A 13,279-nucleotide genomic window follows, 5' to 3' on the forward strand; every position below is an offset into this window, starting at 1 on the left:
AAAGCTGGCAGCATGTGGGTTCAGGAGGGCAGTGGTTGAGAGGGTGGGTCCAGCTCCCAATTCCAGTTCCCAGCCTATGTGCAGACTGGGAGGCAAGGTAGTGGCCCAGGCAGTTGACGACCAAGCTCCTGGCTCCTGGTTCCTCCGAGTCGCTTGAGCCCCTCCCCGCCTCATAGCTGTTGCAGGCTTCAGGGGACCGAATCAGTGGATAGGTCACCTGCTGCTTTCTCTCTGTGTGTCTGTCTCAAAAAAGAAAAACAGTGATTATTGGAGGGGCCTCACTCCACGTCCCATTTCCAAGAAGCTGACTTGTTGGCATCCCCAACCACACTGGGCACCACCTGAAACCAAAAGCCTCATCCTGAAGGCTGAGGTGAAATGCCATGCTCGCCCAGCGGTAGGTGATGACAAGCCAGAAACCAGGAGCAGGTACAGCAGATTAGATGGGCTCCGTCTCCTCAGCCAGCCCCCTCAGTCTCGCGGCAGGATTCAGCCTGAGGTGACTGACGCCGGCCTCCTGTCCTCGGTCGGCGGTGGGCAGCACAGTCTGGAGGCTTCGCTAGGATTCCATTTTCCAAACTCTAGGCCTGGACCGGCGTGCGTCTTCCATCGGGCCCCTGTAGCCTCTGCAAGACTGCGGCAGCGAGGCACAATGGCCGCAGGCCGCCAGCCCACCCGCAGCAGAGCTCGTGCTGAGCGAGGGCTGACGCGGGGAACCCGGGCCACCGGTTGCCAGGACGACGGTCCGCAGCGTCGTGCTTGCGGCGCACGCGCGCCCGGCGCCGCCCGGGCGTCCCCCCACGCCGCGGGACGGGGCGGGCCCTGGAGCGGAAGCGGAAGTGAGTGCGGCGGCGCGGCGGCCAGGCCAAGGCGGAGTGGGCTTCTGCGGCGGCTGCGGGCACGTCTCTAGGTAGGGCCGCGCCGCGGGTCCGTCGCTGACCCCTTTGCTCTGTCCGCCCCGGTGCGCGCGCCTGCCCCCGGAGCCCCCAGGCCGCCCTTCCGCGCGCCCTGCACCCGTTGTCCGCGCCCCGGCTGTGACAGGTGCCCCGCCGCCCAGCTCGTTATGGCAGCCCTTGGCCACCTTTCCTCTCGGTTACTTGGCGTATTGGATGGTTTCTTGGTTATGGAAGGGCGCGGAGACGGACGGAGCGCGTGCTCCCAACCTCGGGTTCACTCCATGAATGCCAGCGGCCGCCAGGGTGGGCCAGACCGAAGTCCGGAGCCAGGACGCCTTCCTGGTCTGTCGTGGCGCTTGGGGAAACGGGGCTGGAGGCGCGGCAGCGGGGACCCCAAGGCAGCCATGCCGACCTGGGGTGCCGGCGCGCAGGCCGCGGTCCTCTGGTTGTTACGCTGCTCTTGCGTTGTAAAAACACAGCCCTGCAAGCGTGCAGGAAGCTCTGGTCACCGCGGGCCTGCTGTGGGCAACACCTGAGGCTCTGCCCATTCTTGGAGCCGAATCTGGGTACCAATTATGGGGCAGACTGACCCGAAAGTTGGGGCCTCTGCTTCCTCACTTGGGCGGCTTTCCACATTCTGGAACCTTCGTGGTCTTGGGTTGATGATTTGCATATTGTTTTGGATTTGGTTGCAAGGCAGAATGACAGAAAGAAATCTCCACACCTCTGGTTCCCTCCTCAGGTGGCCGCAGTCGCCAAGCCAGGCCAGGCTGAAGCCAGGAGCTGTTCTCCCATGTGGCTGACCCTAGTGCCACCTTAGTGGCACCTTCCCAGGCACCTTAGTGAGGAGCTGAGCTGGAAGAGTAGCTTGAGACACAGCTGACACCCTTCAGTTGGAGACAGCCTTGTATCCTGTTGCGCCAGGGTGCTGTTCTGTGTCATGTTTCCAGGAGCCCCCATGGGAGATTTGGCTGCCTCCCCTCTGACCTCCTGCTCCCTTGCTGCCTAGTCTGTGGTTGTTACTGAGGAGAGAAAGTATGGATGCATGGAAGCGCAGTGATGCTTTGCTTTTCTGTCAGGTCTGCGAGTCCTGCCATGAGTTGACGCTGTTGCTGCCCTCTCAGAGGAGGTGGGTGGAAGGACAGCTCACCCGGTTGTGTTAAAGTCAAAGCTGTTTGAAGATTTAATAGAAGAAGAGACAGAAAGAAAGATCTTCCATCTGCTGATTCATGCCCTCCCACCCCCCAGATGGACAATGGTCAGGACTGTTTTGGTTTGAGGCAAGGAACCAGGAGCTTCTTCTAGACATCCCATGTGGGTGCAGAGTCCGGAGGAGATGGAATGTTCTCTGCTGTCTTCCCAGGCCATTTACAAGAAGCTGGATGGAAAGTAGAGCAGCTGAGAGGACTGGACTGACGCCCATGGGGCAGATTAGGAAATCAGTAATATATGAAGCGGTCCCATGGTTTGTGTTCAGTCATATTATAAGCCAGCCAGGTCAGAAACCTGTGAATGCAGACCCCTTCCTGAGCACCAGCTTGCCCATAAGTGCATGAAATCACACTTACTGTAAAAATGCTTGTGGAATGAGGCAGAGTGCATCCTTTAGTATGTCTGTGTCCCTAGCTGCCTGTGGACATTTGTGTGAGGTACGTCAGGAAACAATTACAAGCCAAATTTATTTTGGTGCAAACATTTAGAATTTTGCATACCGGAAGGGAATAAGGGGTGGTTCCTTTGCTGGACAACTACTCCCACTGGAGAGCATGAGCTGGGATGGGGGCAGACCAGGCTGAGCAGGGCTACAATACCTGTACACCTCATGTGGACTAGATCAGGGAAAAGCCAGGCTGGGCTGATTATTCCTACCGGTGCAAACAAAATTAGAGTGGGTGAGGGTTGTTTGGGCTTAGCAACAGCATCAGCTGGCAGAAGCTGGCACTGGGACCTAGTTCTGTCAAGTCAAACCACAGAACTACTTGGAGACTGCATAATCCGGGAGTGGGAGAGGCCTGGGAGGGAAATAGTGGGCTCCTCCCTCTTGGGTTACCACTTCTACAGGAGGGCACAAAAATCAGGACAGGGGCTGGAGTGGAATGGGGCGTGGGACAGACTGGACTAGTCTCTACACATACTGGCAAACCAGGGTAGGGGGCGGGCCTGGTGGGGGTTATTGTGGGTTGCTCCAACTAGGCTGCAGCTCCCACTTGTTTATGCGAGGGCCAAGAATGTGCTGGGCAGAACCAGGCTGGACTGCAACACCCATTGGTTCCAGTGGAAGTCAGGGCTGAAAACAGAACCAACCCAGTGATCACAACCACCAGCTGATCAGGGCCATGGACTGAGCCGGGCCCTGTACTTGCTAGTACATTCAAGAATCTGGTCTGAGAACACCTCAGACAAAGTTTCTTTGGAGATCTCCCCAATTGAAATGCTGGACTCAGAACCCTAACCAAGAAAAGAGAGAAGACAGAACAGGTCAATCAACCATCTCAGCTATATGTTGGCAGTGAAATACAGGGTAAACGGAGACTATAATGGACTATGTCAATCAGTGGATTCTTCAAAGACCTCATAGTGCTTGGAGTGGCAAGATTGGCAGTGATTCATAACTGGTGAACTATCAAAACTACTTGAGCAAGAACCTCGGAGCATCCCCCACACACGGGACCTGGGGAAGGTGGGAAACTGGGTGGGCCTTCTCCCTTAATACCCCTCCCTTCAAACATGAAGGAAACAATATGGAAATAATAGTCTTACCCACTTTCCTATAGCCCTTGAACCTTTTTACCCCAATTAACTATGTGAAGATTGTCAAAAATATAATAAAGTCTGCATACATGAGATTTTCAAAATGCTTATAGAAAATGTGTTGGAAAAAGTTATGGGCAGGCCTGGCGCAGTAGCCTAGCAGCAAAAGCCCTTGCCTTGCACATGCTGGGGTCCCATATGGGCGCCAGTTTGTGTCATGGCGGCCCCGCTTTCCATCCTGCTTCCTGCTGGTGACCTGGGAATGCAGTCAAGGACTGCCCAAAGCCTTGGGACCCTGCACCCATGTGGGAAACCTGGAAGAAACTCCTAGCTCCTGGCTTTGGATCAGCTCAGTTCCAGCTGTTGCGGCCACTTAGGGAGTGAATCAGTGGTTGGAAGACCTTCTTCTCTGTCTCTCCTCCGCTCTGTATACCTGATTTTCCAATACAAATAAATACATCCTTAAAAAAAAAAAAAACCCTGTGGGGCTCGGAACCGAGGATATAATCTAGCGAGATAAGCCTCTGCCAGCATCCCTTATGGGCACCATTAGGAGTCCTGGATGCTCCACTTTTGATCCAGCTGCTGCTCATGACCTGGGAAGACAGTGAAAGATAGTCCAGGTCCTTTGGCAGCTGAACCTGTGTTGGGAGACCTGGAGGAAGCTGCAGGCTCCTGGCTTCAGACCGGTCCATCTCCAGTTGTTCCTGCCATTCGGGAAGTAAACCAGTATATGGCAGATCTCTCTGTGTCTGTCCTTCTCTGTCTGTAAATCTGCCTTTTTAAATAAAAATTAACCTTGAAAAAAAAGCTAGGGTCAGCATTGTGGCATAGTGGATGCTGCTGCTACCCTAACATGCATGTGTCCCATCTTGGCGATGGTTTATATCCTAGCTGCTCCACTAACTTTTTTTTTTTTGTGGGAAAATAAAGAAAACATATTCATATTCTTCTTCCATGAAACATGAATAAACAACAGTGGAATGCTCTAATGGTCAAGGATATCAGTAGACAAATACGACATGATTCCATTTAGTACTCAGAAATCAGGTTATCAAAATAGAAAGTATAATGGAAGAACAAGGAAGAACAATGGTGAAAAGGTATGTAATGGATATAGTCTTAGTTTGGCAAGATGGATAGAGTTCTAGAGGTGGATGGTGACAGTGGTTTCACAATATCACTTTATTTTTCTTCTTTTTTTTCTTTTTTATTTATTTTTTTTTATTGTTAATCACATTGTGTTATGTTATACAGTTTTGTTCCACTAACTTCTTGCTAATGGCCTGAGAAAAGCAGCAGAAGATAGCCCAAGTGTTTGGGCCCTTGCCGGACCCAAGGAAGCTCCTGGCTGCAGTGGGGCTCAGCCCTGGCTTTGCTGCTGTCTCAGGAGTGAACTGGTGGATGGATGAGCCATCCCACTCTCCTCTTTGTAACTCTTTCAAATAAATTTTTAAAAAATTACATGAGTTTCAAAAATTTTTGCACCAAAATAAACTATAATTCAATTTCCTTAAACTTTTCAAGTTGTCTCATATTTCCCATAGTTTAAAAGTGACCAATGTTGATAGTGTTGTTAGATCTTTATTACAAGCAATTTTGTGGAAATTACTGTAAGTATATACAGTGAAAACTTGGCAGAGTAAGGCAAAAGGAAAATAGCTTTCTGAATGTCAGAATTTCCTGGATGATTTAGGTTTTTTTCCCCTTATGCTCCAAAGTATCCCATTTAGGAGGGGAATCTTTCTAAAGCACTTCACTGCATTCTTGAATGTGACACGAAATTTTCTTAATGATCTCAGTGGACTTAATTGGCTTTGTGGTTATGTAAACACTCCTGAATGTTGTGAGTTCTTTCCAGCTGTTTGTCCCATTGTCCTGTTGTCCTTTGGAGTGTCAGCTTTTCTGTCCCTTGATCCTGGAGTCAGCTGCCAGGAAGGGTGACCACCAATCGTTACACCTGCCGGCAGCCTCTCTGCCTTTGCCCCTGTGGGCTGGCAGCTGATTGTCAGAGAGAGTGCCTGGAAAGTCTCAGGTTGCTTCAGATGTAACTGGTGAAGCAGTAACTGGTAACTGCGTGCCTGAATAGGTGTGTGTGCGTGTTGGCACTGTTGGTGTTTCGTCAGCCTCAGAGGGGTTTTGTAGACCTGCCATGGGACAGGGCAAGGCCAGAGACTCTCCTTCAGGCCCACTTGTCCCTGAGGGGGCGGCGAGTTCTGGCTGCCTGTGGGAAGGCTGCATCCTTCTAGTGAGCCATTGGCCCTCCTGGCAGGCAAGCATGGCTGTGGCCATGGTGGGTAAGCGGTGAGTTCTAGCACTATGGAGACTGTCTGGAGTCTTAGGAAGGTGCTTGGACCTCATACTTCACCCCTGATGTTGGTGGCCTCCCCAGTAGCCATTCCTCCCTGTTCTTTGTGGGTAGAAAATGACCACAGAGGTCGAACCACACAGATAAAGTGCCTAGGCCAGTGGAACTGGAGGGGGTACCCTTTTGTGTGGGTGTGTATGTATTTGCATTTGTATGTATGTGTATAGATGCATGTTTGTGTGTGTGTATACACTCACACTTATAAATTTGCCATTCTCTCAAGCATTTTCCCATTAGCTTTTACTATCTGGGACTGAACCAGGTGAAAGACAAGAACCCAGAGCTCAGTGCAAGTCTCCCACATGGGTGGCAGGGACCCAACCACTTGAACCATCACCTGTTGCTGCCTGGGGGTGCGTTAGCTGGCAGCTGGAGTTGGGAATGGAGCCGGGACTCAAATCCAGGCACTTTGATGTGGAATGTGGGTATCCCAAGGGGTTTTACCCACTGCAGCAGATGCCTGCTCCAGCTGTACTTATTTAAAGCCATACAGTTGGATACACTGTGACATATGTTTGTCCCCCTTACCCCCCAAGGATGCAGAGCCTTGGTCTGTCTTGGTCAGTGACTGCCTTGTTTGCTGCTGTTACGGATAACACACTAGTACCGCCCAGCCTGGTGGGTGCTAGATGTAGGAATTTGGATCTGTCAAGGACAGGAGTCCTTTGCACGGAAGTGGAACTCTCATCCTCTGAGCTTGGCTCTTCCAGAATAGGCCACTGCAGTCTCCATCGCCAGCATTCACAACTGCTCTGGTGTGTCTTTGACCTGTGCATCCACTCTCAGAACCCAGGAAGAGCAGTGGCTCTGAAATACACTGCCTGGGATGTTTGTGGGGGCTAATGGTTCTTGGGTCTGCAGGATCTTCCCCTTGCTGGCCCTGTCTGTCTCACATTTGTCTCTTCTCGCTTTTTTCCTTAAAACAGAAAAGTTCTAGACATATGAAGATTCGATTTTTTCAATTTCCATGTTTCATGAACATGTTTACAGTATAAATAAATTCCAACATAAGTTTAACATCTCCTTAGTAAATGTTTTAAGGACCTTAGAAGTGGGTTAAGCTCTACCTGTGCTGCTAGCTCCCATGTGATCACTGGTTTGAGTCTGTGCTGTTCTGCTTCCGGTCTAGCTCCCTGATAATGCCCCTGGGAGGGCAGCCAAGGATGGCCCAAGCTGTTAGACCCCTGCACTCACCTGGAAGACACAGAGGAAGCTTCTAGATTCTGGCTGTAGCTTGGCCGCCCTGGCTATTGTAGCCATTTGGGAAACAAACCAGTGGATGGAAGATTTCTATCTGTCCATTCTCCTTTTGTCACTCTTTTAAGCAAAACAAATTAATCTTTTAAACAGAGAAACAATCATTTAACAATTTAACATACACTCTTTACTTATTTAAAAGTCAGAGTGACAGAGCGAGGGAGATAGATCTTCCATTGGCAGATTCACTCCCCGAAATGTCCACAGCAGCTAGGGCTGGGCCCAGCCAGAGCCAGGAGCTTCGTCTGTGGGATTCATGTGGGTGATAGGAGCCTGAACTCTTGGGCCATCGCCCTCTGCCTCTTAGGCACATTAATAGGGAGCTGGTTCAGGAGTGGGGCAGTCGGGAACCTGTACCGGGTTGTGAGATGTCCATGTCACAGGTGGAAGCTAAACCAGCTGAGCTACATGCTGGCCCCATTCAACAGTTTATCAAAAGTAACTTAATCCTTTCAGCCTTTTCTGTCCTGGGGTCTCTGTTCCTGTTCCCATCCAGCCTCGCTTCAGACCACGTCAGGTCCTGCCTTGACTGGGTTCTCCCCCTCACCCATCCTGGTACTCCTCCTGTGTGCCCTGTGCTTATGCCGTAGTAATGGTTGTTTTATGATATTTTTCCTGCTGGGGAGCAGGAGCCTTATCTGGTTCATACCTTAGTGTCCTCTGTCATGCCTCATAGACTACTACTTGCTAGATGAATAAGCCAAGTTTATTTTCAAATAAAATTATCCTGTGTTGTTGAAGAAAACTGAGCTAACAGTTTATAAATGGTTCAGTGCTGGAGAGAGCTGCCAGCACGTGCTTGTACCTTAGCTCCATAGCTTGGTGTCTGAGATTCACCACAAAGATGTGTTTCCAAGATTTCTGAACAAGAACATGGCCTACATTCATATTTGCACCTGAGTGCTCAGTGGTGGGGTCCATCACTCTTGTCCTGTCCATGTCCTATCTCTGTTGGTGGTGGCACTGTGCGGAGTGCTAACAGGTCCAGTTGACTTCAGGGTTAGGGTGCCCCCACAGATATAAGCAGTGAGGCTTGAAGTGTGTGACGTGATTGTCTCTGTAAGACGACATTACAATAGTTTAAGGTTTATTTCTGTACTCTCAATTTGCTGTAAGAACAATTTTTTAAATGAGAAAGTTTTTACAAGTAAATATATTTCCCAATGTTAATACGTAGCCTGGTGAGAATGAAGATGCTGGTCCAGGGCTCCTGAGCAGACAGCTGCCTTTTCTGGTGAAGGCTCTTGCAGTATCTATGGCTTCACTGTTTCTCATGTAAGGCTGTGGGGGTGCCTTTCCCTCTTGCCTCACCAGGTGGCACCTGTTTGTTGGAGTCTTGGCTGGGTATGTCTCCAATCAGCTACAGCCACTGAATGCTGCTACCCTTGTGTGGACTTTGAACTGGTTTCTGTGTCCAGCAACCTGGACAGCATCTGTTGGCATCTGTGCCAAGGCAGCCTGTGTTGATCTCTACAGACAGTAAGGCTGAGAGATTTGAGTAAAGGGAATTCTAGGTTTCTTGGTCCTCTTCTCCACTTGCTTGTGTCCTGGTGCCCTGGAGCCCGGTGCCTCAGCTGCACTTATGTGTGTAGGTGCTATTTCTCAAATCCTTTGTTCACCTCCTGAGTGCCACGATTCTGTTGGCCACATCATATTTGGAGTTTAGCAGTCTTGAGCTAATTGGTACCTTCTTTGCCCCTCTGTGCCTTACTCTGTGCTGGGTGTTGAGTGTGGCTAAGAAGATACCATTGCCCAAGAGAGGTCCCAGACTGTGGTACATAGACAGTGCAGATTTGCTATACGATTTGTAGGTAGAATGAATTGTGTGTGTGTGTATGTCATCCTATAATGACTAGCTGTAGAAAATGTAAAATCCCCTGCCTGTGCTCTTGTAAAGACTCCCAGCTGAAATGATCTGATATTTGTAGTGACATGGGATACACATTGCTGTACCATCAGGGCACCACTTGGGATGCCTACATTCCATATTGCGGAGCTGGGTCTCTCAGCTGACCCAGATATGAGTAATGAGTAACATGCTCCCAGGTGATGGCTCAGGTAGCTGAGTCCCTGCCCATGCTTAAATACACAGATTGAATTCTCCCTAATAGCTGGAGCCTGGTCCAGATCTAACTGTGATAGGCATTTGGGGAATGAACCAGGGGGTAAAGGATCTCTCTGTCTCTTTTTTTTCGATAAGAATGAAAATGCATAAGTACACTTAAAAATGATGTGGTGTTGCCTTTTCTGTTCCACCCATTTTATCCCCATATTGCCCTGCCTACATGGGAGAGGTTGGGGGTGGAAAAGGCACTAAGGAGCTTTGAGCATGTGCCACTGCCCAGCCAGGTCCAGGTTCTCCTGGTTGCTCTTTGCAAATGTCAGTGAGATGTACACTGAACCCATGCTCCGAGAACTGGAGTGGGAGATGAACTGCAGCTGAGCCTGCTGCTCCAGGCCGCTTCCTGCCACTGGATGAGAAAGGGGGACCATTTGGGTGTTTGAGTGAAATCAAGGCAGTGGACTGAGCCTGATTTTGAAAACTAAGAATAGTATTTTGAGAAATTTAAGGTTTTAATAAAACATGCTTGAAACAAAAATCCTTGGTGGTCAGGATCCAGCTACTGACTAACAAGGGCATGTGTCAGCAACTTCTTACCCCCTGCCCGCACCAGCTCCACCTCCATGGTACATGGTGGCACTTGCTGGGTTGTAGGCAGTCCAGTCAGTGACTCTGGGAACTGTTGACTTGTAAGGGGGAGATCTGAGAATGGCACCTAGCATAGGGAAAGAAGAGAAGCGGAGTTTTCACCCTACAGACCCCAACTCCCCATGGTTGACCTGTGATTTGCCAATCCCTCAAAGCTTGCCACTTCTGGCATCTGAATGTTTTGGGTCCACTCTGACCACTTTTTTGTGTTGTGTTCCCTTTCCAAAGCCTTTCCACCACTTACTGTGCTAGAAATGAGAGTGTAGCCTTTTTTTTTTTTTTTTTAAGATTTACTTATTTATTAAGTCAGATATGCAGAGAGGAGGAGAGACAGAGAAGAAGATCTTCCGTCAGATGATTCATTCCCCAAGTGAGCACAACGGCCAATGCTATGCCGATCCGAAGCTAGGATCCAGGAACTTCTTCCAGGTATCCCACACGGGTGCGGGGTCCCAAAGCTTTGGGCCGTCCTCGACTGCTTTCCCAGGCCACAAGCAGGGAGCTGGATGGGAAGTGGAGCTGCCGGGATTAGAACCGGAGCCCATATGGGATCCCGGTGTGTTCAAAGCGAGGACTTTAGCCGCTAGGCGATGCCGCTGGGCCCGAGTGTATCCTTCTTGAACTTAGGGTCCCCCGCGCAGGGATCCAAGGTGCAGAACCAGCTCATGGCTCAGATGCTCACAACTAGGAGGCCTGGTCTATGTTTCCAGGATGAACTTTCTACTGATCATTGTGCTGCGCTGTATGCATGCACTGAGTAGACCCGTTAGCTTAATAGTCCCATGTGTCAAAGTGTGATGCTCATGGGCACCAGCAATCAACAGATTCTTAGAAGTGTCTTGTCTCAGAGCATGTGGTTTCTCTGCAGGGTTGTTGTAGAGATTAAAGCTGATGTGCTGTAACAGGGACACATGATTGACGCAAACTTGGATCCCAACTCTGAGGAACCTATGGTTTGTTATGTTGTGTTGATGAAGGGCATGAAGGCCTGAAAAAATTTGGCCATTAACATAGATGTCCTCGTGGATTTTCTCCTGTTATTGCTCACTTGAAAAACTTCTTGTGTGCAAGGATGTCCCCTGTGTACAGTGCCTGTGTATCTGATGTGTGTATCTAAGTTTTAGGTTGAACAGTTTTTCATTTGAAGTCAACCCATGTCAATTTCAGGTGTCATGATATCTGGCACAATTGATTTCTGTGTATTTTTCTAACAATACCTTTTCTGAGATGTCCGTCACTCCTGCCATGCACAGTTCAGTGTGTTTCAGAGACATCTGTGGAGCATTGGCCACAAAGAGCTTAGTTATTTGTCACCCCAGAAGTGTCCCTCGCACCCTCCCTGTCATGTGCCTGTACCCGGGTAGCCACTGGACTGCTTTCTGCCACTATAGGTGAGCTGTTTATATACTCCAGTCTTCTGCAAGTTGTATCACAATGGTACTCAATGTGTCTGGCATTTTTAACTCAGAAAAATTATTTTGATGGTCATTCATGTTGCCCACTTCACCTTATGTTTTAGGATTTTAAAACTAACTTGTGTTTGAATTCCTGGATGGAAAACTTAACCCCTATGTGTCTCTGGTTGAGAACCATCTTAAAAGACAATTGCTTCATCATAAGATGTGGGAAGATCCCTCCTGTGTTCTGACTAAAAACTTGTGGGTGCTCAATTCTGTCTTGTTTGGCTGTGCCTGGGATTACACACTAATTGCTGCTTTCTTTTTTTTTTTTTTTTCTAGATCCTTTCCCAGGTTCTCAGTGATGGGGGTGAGAGGTCTGCAGGGGTTTGTGGGAAGCACCTGCCCACATGTATGCACAGTGGTGGATCTCAAGGAATTGGCTGAGAAACATCGCACCAGGTACCCGGGATGTATTCCCACCATTGTGGTTGACGCCATGTGCTGTCTCAGGTACTGGTACACTCCGGAGTCTTGGATCTGCGGTGGCCAATGGCGAGAATACTTTTCTGCTTTGCGAGAGTTTGTTAAAACCTTCACAGCAGTTGGCATCAAGTTGGTTTTCTTCTTTGATGGAATGGTGGAACAGGGCAAGAGAGATGAGTGGGTGAGAAGGAGGCTCAGAAACGGCAGGGAGATAGCTAGGATCTTCCATCACCTCAAGACACATAGGGAGCAGCCAGGCAGGAACATGTTCTTCATCCCCTCAGGCTTGGCCATATTTACACGCTTTGCGCTGAAGACACTGGGCCAGGAAACCCTGTGCTCCTTACAAGAGGCAGACTACGAGGTGGCTTCCTATGGTTTGCAGCATAACTGCCTTGGGATTCTCGGAGAAGACACAGATTATCTCATCTATGACACGTGCCCCTACTTGTCCATCAGCGAGCTCTGCTTGGAGACCCTCAGCACCGTCATGCTGTGCAGGGAGAAGCTGTGTGAGAGCCTGGGTCTCCAGGTAATGGACCTCCCTCTGCTGGCCTGCCTTCTTGGCAATGATGTGGTTCCCGAGGGCATGTTTGAAAGCTTTCGTTACAGATGCTTGTCTTCTTACACCTCTGTAAAAGAGAATATCAACAAAAAAGCTAACATGATCTTAGCGGTGTCAGACCACATATCCAAAGTCCTTCATGTGCATCAAGGGGAGAAAGCCTTAGAGGAGATGCTACCTTTGGGACCAAATAAAGCTCTTTTTTATAAAGGAGTGGCATCATATCTTTTGCCAGGACAGAACTCTCCATGGTTTTCTCAAAAATTCAGAGGTGAAATAACTTTGAATCAGCAAGTAATATCTGTGGGTCCAGAGCCTGAGGTCAAGCAGGAAGTTCCCATGTGTACAGAGCCTGAGGTCAAGCAGGAAGTTCCCATGTGTACAGAGCCTGAATTCAAGCAGGAAGTGCCCATGTGTACAGAGCCTGAGTTCAAGCAGGAAGTGCCCATGTGTACAGAGCCTGATTCCAAACAGGAAGTTCCCATGTGTATAGATTCTGATTCTAAGCAGGACATTTCCATATGTACTGATCCCGAGTCAAAGCGGGAAGTTCCCATGTGCACCGACCCTGAGTCCAAGCAACAAGTTCCCATGTGTACAGAGCCTGAAGTCAAGCAAGAGTTGCCTATAGGAACAGGCCCAGAATTTATGCAAGAAGCATCCATAAGTACAAATCTGGAGGTCAAACAAGAAGACCCCGTGGCTATGGGGTATGAAATAAGGCAACCAGTAACTATGGTTTCAGACCCTGAAATCTTACAGGTAGGTGGGTGTGCTCACCAAATCTGACACCATGTATCCTTGGAGTCAACCTAGAGACTATGTATTGATTGCCTATTCTGATCGAGC

The 13,279-nt window shown here is 49.3% G+C and overlaps 1 protein-coding gene across 5 annotated transcripts in view; it reads left to right on the top strand.

Annotated features, from left to right (window-relative positions):
• The first annotated feature begins 863 nt into the window (after positions 1 to 863).
• The window catches only part of FAM120B (family with sequence similarity 120B), a 53,184-nt gene continuing 40,768 nt past the window's right edge, over positions 864 to 13,279 (top strand). For 3 of the 5 annotated variants that reach the window (XM_040965246.1, XM_040965250.1, XM_040965248.1), the window contains exon 1: positions 11,198 to 13,192. In XM_040965246.1, coding sequence (XP_040821180.1) covers positions 11,603 to 13,192 — 1,590 coding nt within the window. In that variant the 5' untranslated portion in view covers positions 11,198 to 11,602. Of the gene's footprint in view, positions 911 to 11,197; positions 13,193 to 13,279 lie in introns of those variants that run through there. The other 2 variants (XM_040965249.1, XM_040965247.1) reach the window with 2 other exon arrangements.

Source organism: Ochotona curzoniae, unplaced genomic scaffold (assembly GCF_017591425.1).
Source record: "Ochotona curzoniae isolate NIBS_2020 unplaced genomic scaffold, NIBS_Ocur_1.0 scaffold_3890, whole genome shotgun sequence".
NCBI classification, from domain to species: Eukaryota; Metazoa; Chordata; class Mammalia; order Lagomorpha; family Ochotonidae; genus Ochotona; species Ochotona curzoniae.